The sequence below is a fragment of the Meleagris gallopavo genome, chromosome 5 (genome assembly GCF_000146605.3).
Source record: "Meleagris gallopavo isolate NT-WF06-2002-E0010 breed Aviagen turkey brand Nicholas breeding stock chromosome 5, Turkey_5.1, whole genome shotgun sequence".
Classification (NCBI taxonomy): Eukaryota; Metazoa; Chordata; class Aves; order Galliformes; family Phasianidae; genus Meleagris; species Meleagris gallopavo.
In genome coordinates, this window is record NC_015015.2 from 34090 (window position 1) to 59470 (window position 25381).

The 25381-nt window shown below is 39.9% G+C and overlaps 1 protein-coding gene across 1 annotated transcript in view; it reads right to left on the bottom strand.

Moving 5' to 3' along the window:
* SPON1 (spondin 1) overlaps positions 1 to 25381 on the bottom strand; it is a 195920-nt gene that overhangs the window by 22131 nt on the left and 148408 nt on the right. The window contains exon 7 of the mRNA XM_031553354.1: positions 5717 to 5781. Coding sequence (XP_031409214.1) covers positions 5717 to 5781 — 65 coding nt within the window. The remainder of the gene's footprint in view (positions 1 to 5716; positions 5782 to 25381) is intronic.

A 25381-nucleotide genomic window follows, 5' to 3' on the forward strand; every position in this document is an offset into this window, starting at 1 on the left:
AAAAAAAACAACCTAAAAACCAGGAAATGGAACATATTTTTCTTGGCCAGAAACAGCCCCTCTTCCAAGGTAGCCAGGAACTAAAAAAAGCTATCGTCATTGGTGTAAGTACCACAAAATAAACACAGAGTGATTTCTAACTAGGAGAACATGTCACTGAGCTGTGCTTATCTCACACATACCCTTCCCCATCTTATGAAGCTGGTTAACTCACACTTCACCGTGTATTTTTTAATGTGAATCTCCTCCAGAGACTCTTCTGGCTCCCCTCTCTTTTCTTGAGGAGCAGATTCCAGTGATTGCTTTCTTTCTCTGGCTAATACTTACACGTTCCATGCAAAATGGCAAAGCTTGAACAAAAAGAACATGGTTTGTGATACTCAAGGATGCTCAGTGTGTAGGTTGCTGCTTTGCCTTTTACAGACATAGAAAAGCATTGCCATTCAAATCTCATCAGGAAGAAAGAAGAATTAAGATTTTCCAAGTACCGGGACAGTCTTCACTGTATCAGGAGAAAGTATTTTGCTGGCCATGTGGATATCTGGCTAACTTAAATGGTGTACGTGAAGACTTCTGTCAGATCAGACGCTTGCTACTGCAAAAGGCAGAGGAATGACTGAATTCAGGAAGTTAAATTGATTTAGTTGCATCTGTTGGCTATCAGAGGTCTCCTCACCCTTGTGAAAATGTAGTCACTTACGGGGATGTTGAACGTTAGTTGTATTTTATGCACTTAATAATGTTACTCCTACCTATTTAGGGATGTAAGCACTTCAGGAACCTTTAGTCACAGATGCAGGCTGAAATTAAGGGAATGAGGTGTTCATAGCAAATAGTTGTCTCTCTACCACACAAAACTTGCAACGTTTGAGAAGTCAAAAGAGAGGCTCAGCAACACATACTCTTTACAAAGCTGGAGACTTTCAGCTGTCTGCCATCTGATGGAAGTGATTAAATATTATCAGTAACATAAACGTAGTCACAAATTGTTATTTATTCAAGCTGCTTACACTGCTGAAGCCATCTTTTAAGCATACAACTGTTTACATAGCCTTGGGCTGTTATCTTTAGTTTTACACAAGGGTGTTTATCAGTGAGACAACACCGCATGAAGGCTGCATGAGTCATGAAGGGTAGGATATCAGACAAATTGAGATCTTCAACAATGAAAAGTACAATGGGAAGAGGGAGTTACTTCATTGTACTGCAGAAGATACTGAAAAGCTCCATTTCTGACTTAAGTGGTTCTCCATTTAACAGCGTCTAAGTAATCATCCAATGACCTAAATATCAAGGCTACTGTACAAACAGATGTTTTGTGAGCACAAAAAGAATAGTAAATTATAATAAAGTAAAAAATAAAAAAAAGTGAGTAGAAAAGCAGTAAAACAAGCAGCAAACTAGATTCTCAAACAAAACAAATTCCCTACTCATCTGTGCCTTGGCACTGAATACCCAAGTACTGCGGATGCACCTGGAACAGCAAATTCACTGCAGAAACAGAACATAGAACAAACACATTTTTGTTCAAATTCTGGAAGAAAATAAGGACTGAAAGACTAGAATGACAGGAGGTAAACGTAGAATCTGTGAGAGTGTGACCCCATCAGTTCAAACATATTTCAGATCAGAGCTCTTTTTCATCACCTTTCTATAGGATACCAGCTGCTTGACTTCTGAAGCAGTTTTCTCTGGTCCCAGCTTAGCTGTATTAGCTATTTCAATGCTGAAAAACATATTTGGAAATATTCTGCGTTATTTTCTGATACAGAAGAACAGCCCTAATTTATCTGTAGTCAGAGAAAAGATACCAAGGATTTCTAAAGACTGCAATGGAAGGGGACTGAGGAGATAATTTGTAGGGGATGAAAAGGATACCACCTTATAAATTGTTAGGACTAACTAGTTCTATCCACCTGAATTATAAAGGAATAGGCCCCTTTTTCTGCTAAGCTTCACTTTCAAGTGCTTACTGAAGCATTTTCAGGTAATCTCCAAATAAATGGGGAACAGCTGCTTAAATGGAAAAGAAAAAGAATAAGGTCCGCACACAGTCAAGAGGAAGAGGAAAACCGTAGGACCATAACTACTCACTCAAACACTACAGAGAGAGGAAAAGGAAACAGGAGAGACGTGAGATAGGAGAGAATGGTTTTCTAGACTTTAGTTCCAAATTACAATCAAGAAAAATGCTTGTCATTTTCCATAGTGCTGAATGACTTCTTGGTTTAGAAGAACTACAAAAAGTAGTTGGACACAAGAATTACCAAACAAACAGAAGCTCTGAAAGGGATGACTCCTATTTTATTACGTTGACTCACAACATCAGAGGTGGATGTTGGTGGAATGGCAATAGAACTTGAACATTCTCACCAACATCCCGATATGTTTTGTGACCGTGTGACAGATGGCAGCAGAGGGGAGATGGTGTCTGACTGTCACAGGTTGCCCAGAAAGCTGGTGGATGCTCCAACCTTGGAGACATTCAAGGTTAGTCTGGACACGGCTCTGAGGACCTGATCAACCTGTAGATGTGTTGTCACTGTTTATTCCAGGAGGGTTAGTCCAGATGGCCATTAAGAGTCCCTTCCAACTCAAATGACTCTATCAAAGAACATGACATACGATAAGATACATAGATGATAACGATGGTGACGAATCGCAGAGCATGAAGGACAGAACAACCACGAAAAAACAGGCAGCTGTAAAAACAGCAAGGGCACTGACAACACTACATGGCTTGGACCACACGATACTGAAGACAACACAGTCCTGGCCAAAACGTACAATTGACAGCTGCTTCCATGCCCACCAACCTACTCTTGCCCGTACCTCCCAAGAGAATCCCATTTTAATTCTTGTAATTGGCTACATAATTCATGATCTAGAGTGGGACAAGCTGATCAAGATTAGTGTTTATTTTCTTCTGGTGGACTATTCTGACAAACTCTTATTTACATGACAATGCTCACTGAGTCAAAATTTTTAAGGATATTAGCTCCTGTGGAAGTTCACGGACATCTTCTTTACAAGTCTTACCCTCAGTATCCTCAAATTCTGATGTCATGGCTTGACTATTTTGCAATTGCCAGATATGCCAATTTGGATATCATCTGTACCATCTGGACTTGCTATATTTTATCTTTCACACTGCCAAAATCCAATAATTTGCAGCTGAAAAGTAAAATTTGGTTCTGCCTGAAACACAGCTGAGAGAAACGCAGCGGTGCTCTTGTTTATACAAGTAAGATAAGGAAAAATAGTTTCATTTGACAGCACGTTGTATACTGATACCATTACACCTGAGGAAGAATGCATTCCCTGCGAGTACTTTAAAATCAGAATTTCAGACGCACAACAAGGGGCCTGCCACCGCCCATGCAAATGTAACTGCTCTCCAGATTGTCCACAGCAGCACCTAATTACCTCAATACTCTTAAAGCCCTCACAAGGTTTGGAAGGAATTGTTCCTCTCCTCCCTCTAGTTTGAAATGCAATTGACAAACTAACTTTGTATTGATACTTGGGCAGGGTTACAAATACGAATCACAAAGGGTTACAAATACAGGATCAGGTGAACAGGCAGAATTTGCCAACTTTTGATACTTCAGGCCCCTGGGAATTGGCATAATAGCATTATGCATTTTATTATTATTGTAAAATGCATCCAGAAAGCTTTATAGGCTTTGCTTGTTATTATCTATTGGAGCACCTCTTTGACATCAGTACCACACCATCTCATATACCAAATATGTAACTCACGATTATGCAAAAGAAGATTATTTATGACTTTTAGACAATTGCTGATTAGTAAGGTGGCTGTGTTACGCATAATAATAGACCAAATGTTTCTCCTGAACAGTCATTATCCCAAACGTGTACAACTCTGATCTAAATTCCAAGAATGGCAATTCATAATGCAGAAATTAACACCAGAAGTTAATGGTAACTGAAAAAAAAAAAAGTCTCTTTCAACTTCACTGATATTTAAAAATGGAATTAAAAAGGGCATAATGACAAAATATGATAAAAAATATCTGAAAAGCCAAAAATCCAACAGTATCTATAAAGTGTAGGAAGTGCTATTTAAGGGAACACCTGCGCAACATTAGAAAGCACAAATAACAGTATTTATTTGTCTTGACATTGCTAAATGGAGAACTAGTAAATAGAAAAGATAAGAAGGGACTCAAAGAACATCTGGAGGATGTTGCAGAAGTGTTTGCGTGCATGTTTGTGAAAGGGCATGTCTAGAAACAAGGCAAATAGTAGTACTGCATTCCTTTAGGTTTGTTATTTGAACATCCTTTAAAAACAAAATAACTTCAAAATTTCAGGAGAATAACACCATAAAGAATGCCATTACTGTCATCTTGATCGACCACTTGCATAACACCAGTCAAATAAATTCTCACACACAACTCCTGTGCACAGCCAACGACTCTGTCTCACAGTTAAAATATATTCAAGCGATGGAAAATCCAGCTCATGCCCAGCTTATTTCCTCCGAAGGTTTGTCACACTGTTAGTGTCTTTCCCAGACATGTTTGACGAGGAAAATCTCACTACTTCCATTGCTTCTATGCCATGAGAGGTTTCATAGGTTTTGATAGATTAGAGAGCCATCAGCTTTCAGAAACCTTTTCACTGTGATCACCTCCTGATTTTTTTTATTTTTTATTTTTTAATAATCTGAGTAGCTTAAATCTTAAGCTGCTTAAGAGTTTCTAAGCCTCTTATGATAAGAAATGTTTTCTAAAAACTGAACTCTTCTGGCAGTTTTTTTTTTTAAACTTAACCTCCACATTTTCACATGCTCTCATAAGCACAAACAACAAAACCAGGCACAGTATTTCCCTAGCTGCTTCCCTCACATATTTTGTGGAGGCAACAGGACTACTTGGCCCCTACAGTCTTGCAGTAATTACTCTGCTTCTCCATGGACTCAATTTGACTCAGCTAATGAGGGGACCCGTTACACTGGGTTCTCCTCTTCAGTCACTGATAAAACTCACTCGTTTGGGCCTGGATGATTAGTACAAGCACTGGGCCAAGCATAGCTAAAGTAGATGAAGTATGCAGGAACCAACCCAAGCTCTGCTCCCCTCGTAGACCACCAGTAAACTCAGGAGTGTCAGAGAGCTTTATCCCCAGAAAAGCTTTATCTCCTTTTCTGATGAGTGCCACAGAACCCAAAGTTAGGATCCTGGGAAGCTACTTAGCTGTTTCACTTGATAAATAGTGGTTGTACTACCCTCAGGATCACAATAGAGACAATCAGAGCGTTTCGGATAAGTATTTTAAATAATTACTCCTGCAAGAAGCTTTTGTTGATGGATTAGGAAATTCCTCAGACAGAACACCCCTTATATTAAAGTGTTTGCTCTTACTGAAACAGTGCATTAACAGGACACTAAAACATGTCTTTGATCCAGCATTGGACAAACATGCTTGCTTAATGAAAGCACGAATTCCATGGGACGATCCTTCTGCTGTAGCAGTTCGTGAACCAAAGCACAGAAGACATGAGAAGATGTGAAAGACAGAAAAGCATAGTTTGCAAAGCCAAAAAAAGATGAGAAACTCACCTTTCAAAATATTTTTAGTTTTTTTCTTTTTTTTAGAGGAGTGAACTATTAGATGAGACAGTCAGAGCGTTCTGTTAGCCAACACTGAGTACACGGCTATTCAGCCATAGCATTCCCCACTTACTTACACATTCAAAGGCTGCCAGGCAGGCCACTGTGCTTTTGCCTTGATGACTGTTAAAACCTCGTCACTCTGTGAAGAGAGACAGAAGAATGAAGCGATTAGGACAATTCTGCAGTGACTTACAGCAAAAAGTAAGAGACGCTAAATCACACTGTGCCTTCAAATTCTGACTATGAGAAATACGCTTTGTCCATTTTGTTATCTGGCACAGTGTGCCCTCAGCTGCCCGGGTTCATTGAGAACCCTATGAACACAAGTCACGAATGTGGCATGCAAAGTCAAGCAAACCTTGGGCACAACCTCCTCCCTTCTGCAGGAGCAGAAGTCAGCCTAAAGCAGCAGTTCACAGACATGCTATTTGTGCACATCTCCCCAGTAAGAGGCTACTGCCCTCGGCAATCTAATGCATCCTGTGACAATGTATGATATGCTATTTAATATCCTCCTATCTGTAAGAGGATGTGGTGGATGCACTGCAATCTCCTCTAAGTAAAACCATGGATAGCACTTTCCCTTTGCTCTCCATTTACTCGTGTAAAATTACAGGGTGAAATACAGCACCCACCAATTTGCAATAGTGTGGCAAAGCATTGTACAAACAACATTTCTTTAAGCCTGTAACAGTTTCTGCATCAGCAGTTTTAAACTTTATATTGATTTAATAAACACAGGACAAAGTCAGGAAACTATTAACAAGGCTCTGATGCCCAGAAGACATCTATCACACATTTTTTAGAAACGTTTTCCCCATCTCCCCTAGGAATTCATCCCTGTAATTCGCCTAGAGGAACACAAAGTTCACAACTCACTCATACGATTTTCACTGTCTTTTAAAAACATTTCCCAATTACATTAAGAAATCCAACTCATGCATTACAAGTAATTGGCATTTCCAACAGAGCTGGCCTTTCAGTTTAGTGGTAATTGTGCCATTTCCCGCTTGATAGCAATAGTTCTGATAGTCCAGGCAAGCTCTAACCCATGTACTCTTCTGTTGAAAAATGAACAGTTTCCACTGGTTGTTTCTACTTTGCTCTGTATTTTTTGACTTTCCCTTTCTACCTGCCAAGGTTATTGGAGCACTGACAGGCCCTCTCTGTAACACAAGGTTTCCAGTCTCAAGACTACACATGATCTCTTACTCATCCCAGGGAGCAGGTAAGCCACCTTGTGAAAATCTTTCTTATAAATACTTCTCATTTTTCCTGTTTCAACACCTTAAGACTTTTCAGCCAGGTATATCTTTAATTATTATTCTTGAGAAGCCATTTATATTGAAAATACTGTATATTACACTTTCCAAAGAAAGTCTGTTACGAGTAGAATCATAGAATCACCAAGGTTGGAAAAGACCTAAAAGATCCTCCAGTCCAACCGTTCACCTATTACCAATAGCTCCCACTAAACCACGTCCCTCAACAGAACATCCAGTCTTTCCTTGAACACCCCCAGGGTCGGCGACTCCACCACCTCCCCGGGCAGTCCATTCCAGCGCCTGACCACCCTTTCTGAAAAGTAATACTTCCTAATGTCCAGCTTGAATCTCCCCTGCCGTAGCTTGAAACCATTCCCTCTGGTCCTATCACTAATGACACGAGAGAAGAGGCTGACCCCCAGCTCACTACAACCTCCCTTCAGCAAGTTACAGAGAGCAATGAGGTCTCCCCTGAGCCTCCTCTTCTCCAGGCTGAACATTCCCAGCTCCTTCAGCCTCTCCTCATACGGCCTATTTTCCAGACCCCTCACCAGCTTTGTTGCCCTCCTTTGAACACATTCCAGAAAGACGCCTCAATGTCTTTCTTGCAGTGAGGGGCCCAAAACTGGACACAGTACTCGAGGTGCGGCCTCACCAGTGCTGAGTACAAGGGAACAAACCTCTCTGCTCCTGCTGGCAACACTGTTTCTGATGCAAGTAGAAATGGTTATGCTTATTAAAATCATATGCTGCATATCTAAGAGAAGACAATAATCATGTCAGGAACATCCAAATCACTCATGTCTGAAAACACTCGAGCATCTGCTATTCAAGTCTAAACTAAGTATCAAGAGCGGATGGGCCACGATTAATAGTTCAGTACTAAGTGTAGAGGGAAGGAAAGAGGGAGCAGAGCATGTAAGCTCAGATTTCCCCTATTTCTGAGGGGGCTGAATTAATGACCACTTTCTGACCAGTAACAAAACTCAAAGGATGCTGCAGCCAGTGTTTGGATGGGTCTGGGAACAAATCCATGTTTTCACTACCAAGTGTTCCTTCGCCATTACACAAGATTAGGCTGTGACTTAAATCACTGTTATCCCAGGCAGATTTTGCCATCATGGAACTGTCTCTACAATGCAGATTTCTAGTATTTCTTACTTTTCAGTCTTGAAAAACCTAACAGCTACGCTGTTATTAATACCAGTGTATGTTTACTTTCGTATACCTTGACAGCCAGTTACACCCAAGCAGTCATTTCACACACAGTAGTTTCCCTGGAACAAGTGTTTCCACGAAGATATCACACTGCATTTTGCCTCTAGTGTTTGTATAGATCGAACATTCAGAGTTTCTGCCTATCCTAAAACACAAATTACTCTAAGTATTTAGCAAAAGAGAAAGACTTTCTGATCAATTACAAATATAAATACATATGCTGTATTGCATTTGTACCCATTTTTCTTCCTCTTCATACTCCCAAAGTTATGCTTTGATATTTTAATTAAACAAACACTCAAAATCATGTCAAAACATGGCGTAAGAACTGGGATCTTCATTTCACATTCCAAGTTGCCTTGTCATCATATATGTATTTGGCTGGGAAGCTGTAACTTCTGAGTAATGAAACAGTTAGATTTTGAAGCAGAAAACCGCATCATTTGCACAATGATAGAGCGTCAGAACGTAACAATATCAGATGTCAGAGGAAAGGGCGCCAGCACTCCCAGCACTCCTGTAGTTCTCAAAATCAGTAAAGTGAAGCCTGATACACATCTCTTCCAACAACAAGAACAAAAGGAGGAAAGCTGTCAAGCACACGTTATGCCTCTGTGCATGAGGAAGTCGTCAAGGAATGAATCTGGAACTAATTGTCAGTTGTTAGATATATATGGGAGGAATACTGCTAGCCTCTTTCCCATTTAGAAAGCTTTCCTCCTGGACTACAAATCACAGAACAGATAGCTGAGAATCTGCAGTTGCACTTTTGCCAAGCGTGCTTTGAGCCTGTTGATATGACATTACGTGGAAGCTCTCCCACAGGGCAGTGAGGACAGGTAGACTGCCCTGCTCTGCCAGGCAGCTCCAGCACCCACCACCAGTTGTAGCCCTGTGACAGCTTGCATGGCTTCCTCTGCCTACTGAGAGACATCCTGCTGTCTGTGCTGCACCTCTGCCACTCCTGTAAGCAGAAAGTCACGATGCAATAATTAAATTAGTTGTCCCTTGGGAACCTTCGTGATAAATCCCTTTGAGAAGTGTAGTTAGACATAATCACTTACAAAACATTGTGTAAAGTCTTTGTAGACCCTACGGGAGCCTCTTTGGCAAATTTCAGTCATTATTTCAATGATGTAATTTTATTTTCCAGTTGTATCAGAACAACACCTTCCCTATATGCTTAGCGCTTGCTCAGAGATCCAGCAGAGCCAAAGTAGTCTCTAGACTGACTTCAGTGCATTCTGGATTATGACCTAAGATAAAATACGCAAAAAATAGCTAACAATTATCCTTTCCAAATCCCTTTTCTACATTTGGGCTTCAATCTGGAAGTGGGGGTTGACTCAACAGCTGTTATGTATGAAAGTACTGTTGTCCAGAAAGCTCCAACACCATGATTTTAAAGAGTTGACAATGTCATTCTAACACTGGCACCTTACCGACTTTCTGAAGGTGATATAAATTAATGAGTTACTTCATATCCACTTGTTCCTGCAATGCCCAACAGAAGGTGCACGCAGAATAAAGTCATTACGTGGTGCCAAAAAGAATCCCATGGCATGAAACCACTGCCAAGCTGTGTATTTTACAAAAGGTTAAAAAGATTTAATCTGCAAGAACAGAAAGTGGGACACTGCTCAAAAAAGCAGCATTGAAGATAGAGCTTGATTTGAAGCCCTGGTGAACCAAAGGAGTTCAAACAGCTTGTTGAGAGGATAACATACATTAAAAAAATAATGAAAGCTTTCAGGAAAAAGTTTTAAGCATCATCTGAATGGCTTTGGAAAAAAAGAGAGATTAGGAGGATCTGGAAAGCCACACGGACTATTTCATGTGCTCCTACTGCTTTTTGGTAACTAATGCAATTAGTGCCTTTTTCTTTTTCTTTTTTTTATACTGGAAGTTATTTTTAATGACAAATTATTATTACTCATTTTATTTTATGCATGCTGAATAATATTATAAAATGTTACTGCGTGGACCACTTAGCACTTTGTAATAATGATTTGATTCAGTTCAGCTATGCAAAATATGGTGTATTATCTGACATCAAAATCAGAGCCAGATTCAATGAACTAGGAGAATCAAAACCACCTGCTTAGAGCCCGAGCTTAATTTCACTCACTTCACACTGCCGCTACTTGGCACTCATTTGATTGTTCTAGAACTGAGAATATTTAATCCCCATCCTCATAATATCTCAATGCCTTTCTATCCACAGTGGATTTATTGTCACAGGAACTTAAGAAAGTAGAAAAAGTAGCATTATCCGCAATTCACAGATGATGAATAGAATGTCTTTTAGAAATAAACCAACACCTCTGAATTTCAAGATAGCATCTCAACTGCAGGACCATCCTTTACCTCCAGAAATAATTTGTTTTTGAAAAAGGAAGAGATAAAGCGAGAAGGAAAAAGTATAACGCACAGCACATTGTTTGTGGGGAACTGGGGAATCAAATGCTATGAAAACAAGAATGATATAGCGCTTGGGAGGTATAGCTGGATAACTCCTGAAAGCAGATCAAATCCTCCATGAAGAGTATTAAATATAACTTATTCCACATCCACCCTATTCAGGCACAGACATATCACTCGAGGATATGAAAAGCCCTAAGACTTCTCTTAAGCTCATAAAAATAGCTTCTGGCTAACAGAAGTCCTTGAAAACTCAAATGCTGTCTTGTTTTTCCCACATGCACTGTAAGGTTAGGTGTCTTCCTCCAGCGTGCTGTTGGAAGGAAGAGGGGATACAGCCAACAGATTGACAGATAACAACTGAAATGTGGCATGTTTTCTCTTTGATGGATAAGATCTGTATAGATCTTGTCCTAATTCAGTTTTACAGCTGTATTTGAATAAAAAAAAGGAACATCCATGCAGGCACATCCTTAAAACTTGTAAAAGTGTTTGCTTTTTTTTTCTTTTTTTTATTTTTTTTTTTTTTTTAAAAAAAAGGAAGTAGTTGTCTGTTCTGCGATAATAAAATATTTCTGAGATGAAACCAGCGACATACTGATATATTTGAGCTGGAGTTCATCACCATGTAAATGTACTTAACAGGCATATTTGCTTTATCATAACTGTGAATGTGATCTCCTGTAATGCACTCTAAATAGACATGTTTCATTAACTACATAAGCAATCACCTGTTTGAGTCTGCTCAGGTTTCAGAGGACTGCTCGTTTATTTTGAGCATGTCAGGAGCCTTCTGTGGCCAATAGCATGGCCACTACATCACTCTACCTGCAAGGCTCCTATGGTGAGCTGCCACTGCATTGTGCAACACCTCTGACTTCCTGGGGCTGCAAACAAAGAGGCTGCTGACCTTGCCCTAAGCCTCAGTGCTGAGATGCCATTCTTTTTAACGTGCAGAAGCTGGGTTTTTTCCTTTTCAGAAAAGAACTTAGTGAAAATCTCAAGTTGATGGGGCTTCTGGGCAACCTGGTCTAGTGGAAGGCGTCCCTGCTTATTGCACAGGGGTTGGAACTTTAAGTTTCCTTCCAATCCAAACCATTCTGTGACTCACACATTACTTCATCAGAAGAAAAAAAACCTTAAACATGATAAGCTGAAAAGACTTACTACTATTGTTTGATGACAAGCAAATTTTGTGTAATTCTATGATACACTTAGATTCAGGGAGATTATGCTTAAACCCATTGGCACTTACGTTGGGTTACTTCAAACAACAGTGAAAAATCAATTTCAGGCAGTAAAACTACATGGGAATTGTATGCCCTTTTTTCTTCTGAATTCTCTATGTTTATACTGATTTTGTGTATCCTCCAGCTGCCAGAAGCAGCTGAGAAAACCTCACGTAATGTCAGATATATAATAAATACAACCAAACTGAATTTAATATTTGATCACAGTGCCCTACAAAAACTCCCTTTACAAATTCCCGTTTATCCATTTCTGTCCAAACAGATCCAGTTTCAGGAATGCAAGTCAGTCAGTGCTTAACTTGTCTCTGCTCAACTGCTCTGCTGCGCAGAAAAGCTTTCCTGAATTGGCTACTTAGTGGTTTCATTTCTGCTTCGACAGGAAAAAACCGTCTGTTAGATAATCAGGCTGACATTTACCCCCAAACATGGCTATTGTCCATGTTTTTCAGAAAATATGATAATATGTCAGAGCTGTAACTTCAGTACAGTGATTATATGGATGTTAGCTGACAATGCACTTTAAAAAAAAAAAGCTTTTAATGGGAAATTAAAGGAATTAAATGATTTTCTTAAAAATGACCTAGACAAGATGCAAAAAGAAGTATATTCATTGTTACTCAGTCTATACCCCAAAAGCACTGACTCACTTTGCACTAACACCTTCTGCATTACCTGTCCCACAGGATTTTCTTTCAATGAAGTGGTTGTTTCAGGAAAGGAAAGTAGGCTGAAATTAATTACAGAACTGTTGCTAATGGTAACAGTGAAAATCATACTCTCTATTTTATTTCCATTAAGGTGCACTTACATAATCTAGAGTGTCCTAATAAAGCAATAATTCATTTTTACTCAGTATAAAGCTTAGCAGTGTGTACTAATGAGCCCTGGGTACATTCCGAGGACTGGAGTCCTCATTTGCTGTGGCCCAGCAGATTTTGTAGGGAAAGCGTCTCTCCGGTGAATCCACTTCTGAGAGAGTTGATTTTCTGCCACACAATTTTCTTCATTCTACATAGAACACTGCTGTCTTTAGGACTACAGAAATGGTTTGTGATCCTAAATTATCTCTGCCAAAAAAAAGCAAGGGAACAACTTTTTACTGCACTTAGAAATAGCAACTTATGAAAGTAGGGGATTAAACTCAGTTTTGAAGCCGACCATACGCACTATAATTCTTATCCTCTGCTGAAAAGGTTTATCCAGTAAATATTCTTTTGTTCTGCTTCTGTCTTAACTTTCCCACTTTCATCGGTCCTTTAGACTAAACCATCCTTTAAGACTATACGTAAGTGTCATAAATCTACTGTCACTTTAAAATCACAGATTATCTGGAAACAGCGAGCACATCAGGAAAAAAAAAAAAGAGTAAAAAAAACTCCATCTCCAAAAGCATTGCAGCACACCAATGCGTTCTACATAGGAAAAAAGCAGATGCATGAAACTGAGCGGCAGCCTGCCAACCAGCAGGACTAAGCGTGCACAGGGGATAAAGATAAAAGTGTTTTAAAGCACCGTGTTCACTCATCAGATTCACACTTGGGTAACTACAGCATTTTTTGCTCAGACTCCTTCAAATAGTTTCAAAATAGGCATGGCTGACAGTACAGAGACAGGCTCTTGGGCACACTATGAACAAGTGAGTTTCACGTGCAAGGGAAACAGCAGGGAACCTCAGGAGAAGGCTGGCTCTGCTCTGGACACAGCATGCATAGAATGATGCTGGCAGCAAGACTCTGGGTACCACTGTCTATCATTCTGCTGCTTCTCTCAGATGTGAGCCAGATGTCCCGGCTTGAATGCAGGAGAAATAATTATTCTGATAAGAGCAAATTATTTTAAATAAGACCAGCGAGTTAGCCCAGGAGGTGAGCTGTCCCGATCCTTGATGACACTTTGCACAAATCCATGTCTTCATTTCCATTCATAATGTGCAACACAAGTACTCCAAATGTGCTCTAACTGCTGTCCAGAGGCAATCATGGCAGCTTCATTTCCCTGGTTTAAAGCTGTCACGTGTAAGCCACTCTTTACTGTTCCCTCCCTCAAAAAGGCAGCTTTTAAGCATATTAAAGACATAAAGATCGCATCATCAATTATATTTTCTGTAACCTGAAAAGGAGAATTCTTAAGAGAAAGCAATTTCACATCCCTACCTCAGCCCCTGCACTGACAAATGGGATGCTGCCCCACGGACCATTTTCTCCAGCATAGCGTAGTCTCCTGCCTGATGCTTTCACAATAACCTGTCTGAGAATTTAACAATCAAAACACGCTACTCTCACACTTTGGATTAAGTCATCCACCCAGAGTGACGGGAGCAGGATATTACAAGGCACGGAGGAGTACAGGGAGGGGAGATGTTGCCATTTTTCCCCATCAGGGGCTGCCTTTTGCAGCCCATTTCCTTGCACCTCTTTCCCTCATGATGGAGCTCAGTCTGCCAAAATAACACTGTCTCCTTGCTCCAATGGTAAGTCTGCCTCTCTGGCACTTACACAGCTGCAAAATGCTGCTATGGTTGTTGTAGGGCTTTTCAGTATATGCTTTAGCACTACCTGTTCCTCAGAACAGTGAGTGAAGTCAGATGAAGGTTCCTCCCTGCCTGATACTCATAATGCTCGTTGCCTGAAGAGTTTCAGGAAGCTTGGGATCAGTTAGTCTGGCTCTAGTTTACAAGTGCCATTGAACAGAATATTCTAAGAAACAGAGCTTTAAAAACAGTAGGAGTTGCTATTAGAATGACAACTGCAATTGATGTAATTAACAGACCAAAGAAGAGTTTTTCATTCCAATTTAGAAATTAATATTTTCGTTTCCAGTTGCTTACACAGAACTGAGAGGCAAAAATGAAACCCTGTGGCCACAATGCTGTATGTCATCCTATAGTAATCAATTGGAGATAACTGGCTGGCGTTGTCTACATCATCAGCCAGACACAAAGAAATGCATCTGTCTTCAGGAATGTCTCTCAAGTACTCAGAAATATCCCTAGGACATCAAATTGCTGAGTGCAGTGTTCATACAGTTGTTTTACGATCAGAATAATGCAAAATTAAGGAATATAAACAGAGGTTTACGCTCTGAAGGAAGGCATTCAGCACATTGCACTGCACTCACTTGCCACCACGTGCATTCTAAGTATAATAAAAGAGACTATCACTGCAATGAGGTGTAGATAAAAATATTATCTTTTTGTCTGCAAAACAGTACTAGCTAACAAGGACACACCTAGGCTGCAAACCTAAGGATGCTGGTAAAAATACCTGCTGTGATGCACATCCCGTGCTGTTCCCTTGCTTTGAAATGTTGCATACACTGACCTATTTATGTGCTCATCTCTGAGTCTTAAGTGTTGAAGTGAAGTTTAAATTTTAGAGTTAAGCTGTTAGTCATGTTTTAGTGAAATGACACAATGCACTATTATGCCATGAAATAGGTGTTTTGAATACTTATGAGATATTCAGAGCTCCAAAAAGCATACTTCTCATTCCATTAGCAGAAATCTTATTGTTATCATCATTTCATTTAGATTTCTTTATAAATCTAACCATCTCTTTTCTAGCACCTCTGCAAACAGAATTTTACAATGTTATAATTGTGCTCAGTTTCTTTAAGTCAGGGATATTGGATACCAATCTATTCTTTTTTCTTCCTCCTTTCTTTTTTCTCCCTCATGTCCCCTCTCCTCACAGAAGTATACTGGGGGAGTTACACCAGCACTAACACAAGCATTGTTCTCTTTCATTTTTACAAAAGTTACATTATTAAAACCATTTCCTAATCCTTAAAATAAAAGTAGGTTGTTTCTTTCTAGTCATCTCTAAGTAGATTAGCAGTGCTCCATTACTGCAGGGAAAGCACCTCAAGTGGTGCAGAATCAGAGCAGCAAGGCCTGATTAATGCCGTGTCTCATTATGAAGCCAGTGCTTGGATTCTGCACACTGGAGTAACTTTCAAGATACGTTGTCCTTGCCCAGATAGGGATAATTCCCGACGCAAAAGCACTCAAAAACACAGGGTGGTTCCATCCTGCCCCTCCTGATGCTGCAGTTACACACTATAACAAACTGATGGACATGTGTGCAGACAATAAAATTGTTCAGTTCTTGCTCCAGGAAAGACCTACTGGAAGTCTATTAAAGATGTACTTACTGTGGCATTCTTCTAACATCTGTGGAGCAAGTTAGATACAAAGTACTTTGTATTTTCATGGCATTTTGCCTCAAAGAATATAGAAATGCTTCAGACCAATAATTAAGTTCAATTAGAGAGCTCTGCTGTGAATAATTTGCTCCAATGTACAGGCACAGAAACTAAGGAAATGTGGCGACAGGACGAGGGGAAACGGACATCAGCTGCAGCACAGGAAGTTTCGCACGAATGTGCGTAAGAACTTCTTCACGGTGAGGGTGACGGAGCACTGGAACAGGCTGCCCAGGGGGGTTGTGGAGTCTCCTTCTCTGGAGATATTCAAGTCTCGCCTGGACGCCTACCTGTGCGACCTGGTGTAGGGAACCTGCTTTGGCAGGGGGATTGGTCTCAATGATCTCTAGAGGTCCCTTCCAACCCCTACCATTCTGTGATTCTGTGTGATTCTGTTAGCAACCCAAACAAACCGCCTGTAGATCAGAAGGTCTCTTCCTAAGTCCATTCACTAACTTCCATCACTATGGTGATGTGACAGCGTGCTTTGTAAGGACAACAGCCATCTTACCACTGGTTTTGTCTCCAACTCTCAAAAAATGACAGCTGCTAATCCGCAAGTACAGGTAGGGAGACCAAGCTTGCTCTAATAAAATGAATGACTTCACAATAGATCTTTTGAAAAATCCCAATTAATCACATACATCCATACCATCTACATATTGAACTATAAATCCGAAGTTCTGCTTATCTAACTTTATTTAATCCAGCAACCAGCTGTTTGTGGAACACATTAATTATATTAACTTTGTATTAACCAATTAACTATCAAGGTCAAGGACAATCTTCAACTCAAAAAACATCTTTCACAAAGCCAAAACCCATACAGAATACTTAAGAGGCATGCTACCATCCAAGCCCTCAAGTGGTGTTTGCTTTGCCTTGAAGAGTAAATATGTTTTTGCCACCCCATCCAATCCTGACAGCTGACAAAGCTGACATTCTGTATACCAGCAGGCTTCATGCAGAGCTACCCATTGTGCCAAAACCCCAACACAAGGCCTAACAGTTTATAGGAACTATATAGATGAAATGAAATATATAAATATATATATATATATATATATGAATCAGAAGGAAATCACACAGTCAAGAAAAAGTGAAATTATTATTACTGTTTTTCAAGGAAGACACTGCTTACTGTAAGCATGGAGGGGTGAATCAGAATTAAACACTGTATGCGACCAGACTACTGAAACAATTAAACGATCTCTTTGCACTTGTTTTGGTGTTGTTTTTTTTTTGCATCTTTGTATCCTTCCCAGACATGGGCATGTCTGAACTGTTGCGAGTCCCTCTCTGTTCCTGATCTGGACTGCAGTCCTGACTGTATCAGCCTTTCTCAGTCCCTTGATCTAAATCATTACTTCTCACAGCTCTGCAGGAAGTTACGAAAGTCTTAAACTTTCACTTCGTTTTTCCTTTTTTTTCCAGGTCCACATTTCTACTAATTTATTCTGCACTTATCCTCTACAATAAATAAAAACCCAGCACTATTGATCCCATGTGGCTGCATGCCTTTCATTTTTGTGCAATGAAACCCAGTCATCTTATTCGCTGCAGCTGCTTTTAAATACACTTCGGTGTCAGCAGTGATTTACTTTTTAATTATATTAGTCTGTTTTAGATGAGTGGTCCTATTGTTTTCGTAATGGCTCCTTTAAAGGAGGTTTCAAATAAATGAAACCTCAGCATCTGAGCAAGGAAAACAAGTTAATTCACAATTCCTTAACAGAAGAATCTCCTACAATAACATTCCTGATGAAAATATCACCATGCTTTCCAAATCTTTCACATTCTAGCATGATGATTAAGGGTTTCATTTACTTGAAATGTGTTCTAGCTGAGAATTCTTGTGAGATTCCTCCTAGAAATACCAGCAGGGACAGTGCACAGATAAGGTTATTTCTGTCTCTCTTCCAAGAGCCCGAGAGACTGTTTTACACGTTTTCTAGTTCAGCTATAGAGTCAAGTTCCACATCCAACACTCATCAAAATTAAAGATGAGACCTGTCCTTAGTAGAAGGTCCATTTCTGTCTTCTGATGTATGTTTCTAATTTCTCTTGTCAGCAGTAGCATATTTAAGTCGTATTTGGGCAATACACGGCGGATAGGCAAGCAGGTCAGTATTTGTCCAGGGAGAAATTTTATTTGGTAAAAACAAAAACATCACAGTCTATTGTAGAAACGTACTCTCAGGAATGGAAAGGTGAAGCAAGAAAACAACATGAATCCAGAAGGTACAACAAGATTACTGTTGTTGTACTAAGCTGATTTTAACCAATATTTCCCAATAAAATGTCAGGGGAATGCAGCATGTGTAGTTTCTCTGACACGTGCATGAAGCATCAGATAATAAAAATACCTACATAACCTTATCAAGTATTTGATGCACTGTCATTACACAGAAACATTATGACTGCAAATGACAAACATTTCCACTGGTTTCAGATAAACTAATTTTTCTCCATTTCTATCCAGTATAAATCCGGCTATGTGACTTGAATCATTTTAGCATTATTTTTTTTTGTATAGGACATGCAGAACTGAAAAGAAGCCAAAATAAGATCTGTGGCCCAGAATTCCACCTGATTTGGCATTTGTCAAAAAACAGCAGAGCCTTGGAGTGCTGGGCTAACCTCACAGTGAGGTGCCATCTTTTTCTGTTTTTCTCTTGTTACCTGTATCCTTCAGAAGGGTATTTTGTGTTCCTTGCAGCAACCATCTTCAAAAGACCAGAAATGAGGGGAGAAAAGGAAGCAGCAGATGTTTTAGGCTGGTGAACAAACAACAACAAAGTAATTGCCACAAGGGCCCAAACACTACTTTGAGTCTGGGCCTTTTTTATCCAGCAGTAGAAATGTGCTTGGTTACTGACAAATCTGTAATTCTCGGCTGAGAGCATTTTCAAGGAGCAGTCTGCAACCTTTGCACCACTGAACTCCGAAGGAATCAGCCCAGGAAGGAACTGGAGCAGCAGCAAACCCTGCAATCTGCCCCCGGAGAAGCATTAACAAGCAGTGCCTCTTTGCACCCATAAACCAGACGTAGCTCTGCTTGGAAATAAGCTGTGACATGCATCTCCTTATTCTTCCAAAGCTGCTCTAACTGCAGGTGCCTTCCTATTCTCCCTGTAGACAACTTCTGAGCAGCAGTGATCTGGTTTGAAAGAGTTCAGAAGCCTTTAAGAGGGCACATTTGATCTCTTTAACTATTGGCAGAGAGTTGAAAAAAGTAACATGTAATCAGTTTTATGCTAATCATGTAATCGGTGTGATTTTTTGGGAATAAACTGTTCCCTTCAGATATAAATATTTATCTACTGAAACTGAAAGCTTTATAAGCATTTCTGAGGATAGAATGCAACTTTTTGTTATTAAAAGCAGGACATTCAGCATTTGTTCCTACTGTGATCTCTTGCTAGTATTAGAGCAGGGATCTCTATGAAACTATTCATTAGCTCAGCATGTTTTTCATCTCTTTGCTTACCTAGGCAAAGAAGACATACACACCTTTGGAAGCTCCATCATTCTGCAGCCCACAGAAATTCTTTGTGAAGGCACATTACCAGCACTTCTCAACCCATACCGTCTACGTTAAACTTCATGTCATTATCTTGACCATAACATTCGCTCTGATGCATCACAAAAAACTTGAGGGCACACTTGTCCATCCTGTGGGCTTGCCTGGGCTGCATCGAGGGAAGAGGAATTGTCTAGGGCCACACGTACAGAGATCACTCCTAAAGTAATGCCTCCTATTTAGTTCCACTGAAACTACAAATGATACGCAGAGTACAACAGCACTATATAACAGAGCAAATTCTCAGCTACAAAACACTCTTTTTCAGTGCAGTCAGCCCACTAGGTATGCATTTTCACCAGCAATGAAAAAAAGCCCGTATGCTGCACTCATAACAATCTGCATCAGTGGAGGTGACTTGCTGTCATTGTGACCACTGCTGAAATGCACCACCCACCACCTCATTGTGCTCACATCCATTGGTTGGTCACCACAAACATTCAGCAAGTGTCAATGAATGACAATTAGCGCAAATTTTTTTGGACACACCTGCTTTCAGGTATAGAAACAACTTAAGAATAAATAACTTGAAGCAAAATATATAAAAAAAGAAATGTAAAAAAGGCAATCTGACATTCTGTTTCTTGAACATTATGGGAAAGGGAAAAAAAAAAAAAAGGAAAATTTCAACAAGTTTTCATGTCCACATGCAAAAACCTTTATGCCATAACAACACACTGAAGTTGGAAATAGGGCCTTATGAGGATTTCAGCAAAGGCAGAATTCCAGTCACATGCATTTACACTGAACACCATTATACCTGGTTCTATTAAGTGAGACGAACTCACCAAGAAAACGTCATGGATTTTTCGTTAGCAATGACACAAAATCAAAGGCAAGATCTGTCTCTATGTCTGCAAAGTACCTGGGGTATTATTGTCTCTAGGCCCGATAAATAAAAATGGATGTGTTCAGCAATTCAAGCCGTTTGCAACTTCCAAGCTTTTAGATGGCCAGAATTTGCAGATACCACATGACGGTCACGCACGGATTCCCAGCGCAAATAACCACCAAGACAGATGCATCTGATTTAGCTTTAGTCATAATGGTTAGAACAACAGTTACAGATTCTTGAAGACTCGATCCTCCTCTCCCCGTTAGCATGTGACCGGTTTTCCAGACATTCAAGAGGTTTCTAAAATGATTTCACCTTGATTAATTTGGAGAAAAGAAAAATGAAAACAAATTCAGAGAAATTAAGGTTACTGCTAACACCCGTCTCAGACATTTTTAAAGGGGAGGCAGATTGTGGAGTTGTTTATATGAGAGAGAAACATATTACTAAGGGTGTCTTCGAACATAAAAGGACTGTGCTAGAGAGAGTCTTGGGAAAAGGCATAAAACCATCTACTGCCTTGCAAATGGTGAGTAGCTAGAGCTGCTGGCAGTTTCTACCGAAGATGAAGAAATCTGTTGCTTTATCTGTAACTTCCAGATCTTGCAGAAGACATTGAAATCCCCACAAGAGACATCTGATAGGAGTTACCTGGAACAGGCTGTTACATCCACTTGTAAATGCATGCTTGTTTCTGCTTTAACATAAAGCCCCTTGGACAAAGGGGGCTCTCTTGAGAAGCCACGGGCCCATCTTGCTTGTAGAACCCCAGCTATTTGGTATGTTTTTCCAAAAGCTTGGGCTTTTCTGACTGTGAAAATGAAATGCTTTACAAGGAAATTGGTCTTGGAAAATCTAGGACTTAAATCACCAGAGACTATTATTATTAAGGTGTGACTGAAGAAAGTCCAAGAAAACTGTTAGCTTGCAGCATTGGAAGATGGGCTTATCCAATCTAGGAGCTTGCTTTTCTTAAAATAACTTCCACAAAAATAATCCAATTGTTATTTATCTTTGAAGCATAATTGTTTCTGGAATACATTACAACTTAAGAACTTATCATTAAACAAAATTCCCCTACCACGTTCATTATACTGATTTCCATCTACAGCAGCAGGCAGCTGATGTCTGCTGTCTGCAGAACCATCTTTTCTCAATGCTCTCAACTGATCAATTAGCATGAAACTAGTTGACACTTCTTCCAGTCTTATCTTCTTATCCCTGCATTTCTTCTTCATCTGCCTGATGAGTGATCCACACTTTATCTCGTGACAGTACAGAACTTACGCTCATCAACATAAATAGGATTTGAGGGAACTAAAATTCAGTAAGAGCTTATCTGTCTAAATCTTTGTTATTCCTGAGCTGTTTCAGAAGGGAGGGCCCCAGCACAATAAAGTACCGGTAACTGCTAAGAATTATTCATCTATTCATTACACATCCATAGGCAAAGCTCTTGTCATAAAGTTCACGTTATCTGATGAATGAAGAAAAGATTCTTGATTTACCGCTAATTTTCTGCAGACTAATGTGAAATAGACTAAATATTGCCTTTAAAAGAAAGTAATCAGACCAATGGCTTGAGAAGGCAATTTACAAGCACCAAATCACTATTTATTGAGATAATACACTGCTCGCTCTTAGTGGTAATTAGAAGTTAGCATTACTGTTATAATTCTGTTCTTTTATATAAAATATAAAGGAGCCTTTTGATATACCTCAACCTGCAACTGAAATGCCTTAATTTCTTATATACATTCATCCAATTATATGATAGAGTTTAAATACACGATTTTGTGGTGTAACAATTATAGTGCGTAGCACTGCATTTATTATTTTCTTTGTAGAAATTGGATCCTAAAACCCTTTTATTTCAGATAAATGGTGCTATTTTACACAATAATGAACGGAAAAATTACTGGTCTCTTTCTTACTGTATCTCACATCAGCGTAGAATGTATGTCTCCATTCAAGTAAGTTTCTCTTAGAAACCAAAACTTTAAGAAGTGATTATACCTTTTGCCCTGGGAACACAGAAAAGGAGGATATGGACACTTCTCTTTATTGCAACATAATCATAAGTATTCCCTTACATAAACCTTGAAACTAGTTCTTTAAAATAAAAAATAGTAAATTATCCCTACTGTTCTGATTTTTTTTTTTTTGCAAACAAAATGAACAAAAATATTAATATAATGAATGTATTAATTCAGTGATTTGCTACTATGAGCTATAAAGATGAGATCTGTATATATATACACTAAATCTGCAAGGCCTAATCTGGTGTCTAACATATTATAAAATCCACAGATTATCTGTCCATGAAATAGAAGAGGGAAGATATATCCCAACTAGGCACAAGGCTGATAATCAGTGCTTGAAAACCAAATCTCATCTGTCCTGATAACATTTTTCTTAGATGCAGGTGTGGGACTGGGGAGCATCTGCTGCAGCAGGAACACAGCACCCAGAGATGCAGCACGCTGACGGCCATGCCCTGTCTGTGGCTGCACCATCAGGCTGCCCAGGCTCAGGCACCTTCCTAGTGCTCCCAGTGAAGGCCAGTGCTACCGACCCAGCTGTGAGAACATCATAAACAAAGGCTGAAACCAGTGTGCCAGTACCCTAAGGCAGAGTGAGAACAGAAGTTTGCAGGGTGCAGATTTCTTTCTATTGCTGATCAAAGGCAACAGAAACATGGAATTCTGGGGGAAATGGGTTTGACCAGGGAGGCTTATGTAAGCACGAAACCTGAAGTGGTTATCGTAACTGACAGTTGGCTGAAATTAACCTTTCTTAATCACAATGCCTTGATCTGTGCAGCCACATTTCAAGCAGCAGCATCAGAGGCCTTTCAGCTTTGAATGTGCGCTGTGATGCAGAATAAAACGTGGCTTCTTGTTTTTTGTTTTAGATACTTTCAATAACTTTAAAAATGCTATGTTGGCTATCTTGTCTCAACTCATTAGTAACACAAAACATGATGAAAGCACACCAATGTTGATTTGTTAACAAGACAGTATTTGGTAGGTTTGCAATGACCTCTGGTATGCCTGTTACAAGATTAAGTGAGACTTTTTAAATGAATATGTTCACACCAGAAGCACTAAAGCCACTGCTTTATTCTATAAAGGCTCAGAAATCAACATTAATTAACTCTCACGCAAATGATATGGGAGCAACAGTAACGCAACTTCATCTTCCCATTTCACTACTAATGATTTCTCAGTCCACGTGCAGATTTTACCATCATCCTACACCCCTTTTCTCCCTATATATTTTTAACATTCTGTTGTCTTGACCTGATAGCTTCCTAATGCATGTAACATCTTTGTCTTACGTGCCTAAAAATTATAACACATCTATGCCTAGGGGCACTGATCAGATCTTTAAGGCACTGTTGCATCAAAAATAAATATTCAGTATGGCAGACATGAATAAAGGTTGTTGTAAGTGAAACCCTGTAGGAATTAACAGCTTTGTAGGCGTGGTAACAGAGATTGTTCCCAATTCCCATCCCTTCTTCTTTTTGATTTCCCAAAAGGATTTGCACTGAGACACATGCGACAGTTCTCCTCTGTGGGATAAATTTGTGCAGATCTCTTTATTGCCTTACCTGGGCTAGCTTAAAACCAGTTTGGGTATTTCTGTGTTAAGACTAAACCACTGAGCTGTGGAACAGATACACTAGCAAGGATCACTTCAAAGAAATCATCACTGGTGGGAACTTAGGCCCTCTCAATCTTGTTAAACTAATCCTGCTCCCTCCGAGTCCTCTGCATCTCCACCTGCACCATTCCCGCACTCATTCCCTTCCATTTCTGGTCAGCAGCGTGATACCTGGTTAGAAGGGCTTTCAGTCTAATCCATCAGAGCATCTCTTGTGGTGCTAAATACCAGGAACTATGACTGGCAGAAAGGATGGGTCATCTGTGCACAAACAAACACTAGAACTTGGTACCTCATCTCCTCATCTAGGGGCAGAAACAGAGGGAGAGTCAGGAGGAAGAGAGAAGGGGAAGAAGAGATGGCTTTTGGATTACAACAGTACATAAAAGCACAATGCTAAGGCAATATACTGTAAGTTATCTCTTTGTTACAAGCAACCTATTTTATCTTCTTAAATGGCATTTGTTGCAGAACAGGAAGTCTACTCTGAAGCATCCAACACACTACATAAATCAGGGACTGATACCATTACAAGTGAATGACAATTTTTCAGTGAAACAACTGTCAGAAAATACTAATTTCCTGAGATAGAAAGAAACTGGAGAAGTACTTACTTTAACAAATTCCTTTCAATTTTCAGCAGCTTTCCACTGGAAATACACTTGATTTCCCATCTAGCAAGCTGCTCAGGAGCCTCGGACCTCATTCAATTTGCACATAACTGGCTACTTAAATCAAGGAGCATACTGAATACATTTCTAATGGGTACTTAGTTTCTTGCTCAAGCTGTGACTTGTAGGTATTTCTGGCTCTCTGCCACCAAGTCTGACCCTCTGTGCTGCAGCTCTGGATTTCCAGGGCTGCCTGCCGGCTGCGGCAGCTTGCCAGTAACCTGGCTGGGGAACCTGAGGCTTCTTGTGAGCTGGGAGCCTGGCCGGAATGCACCGCTCCTCCACGGCTCTGGCCAGCTTTCTATGTGAAGAAGACAGCCAGTACTGTCTCGCTACTAAAAAACAACATCCAAATAAAAAACCCCAGCACAAAACATCCAAAGCAAGGAAAGGGTGGGGGGGGGGGGGGGGGGGGAAAAGATATTCTAGTTCACTGGAAAAGCAAATACTGTACTGCTCAACAGCTATAAGGAGCTTATATGTCTGCCTTATCCTACACGTTCATTCTAGGCCACACAGTCTCTGTTCTGGCCACCCATGGATGCCAGAGTGAGTCCCATGTGTTTGACCAGATGCATGGAAATACTTGAGATGCTGGAAGAATATCTAGAAATGCTCTTTTTT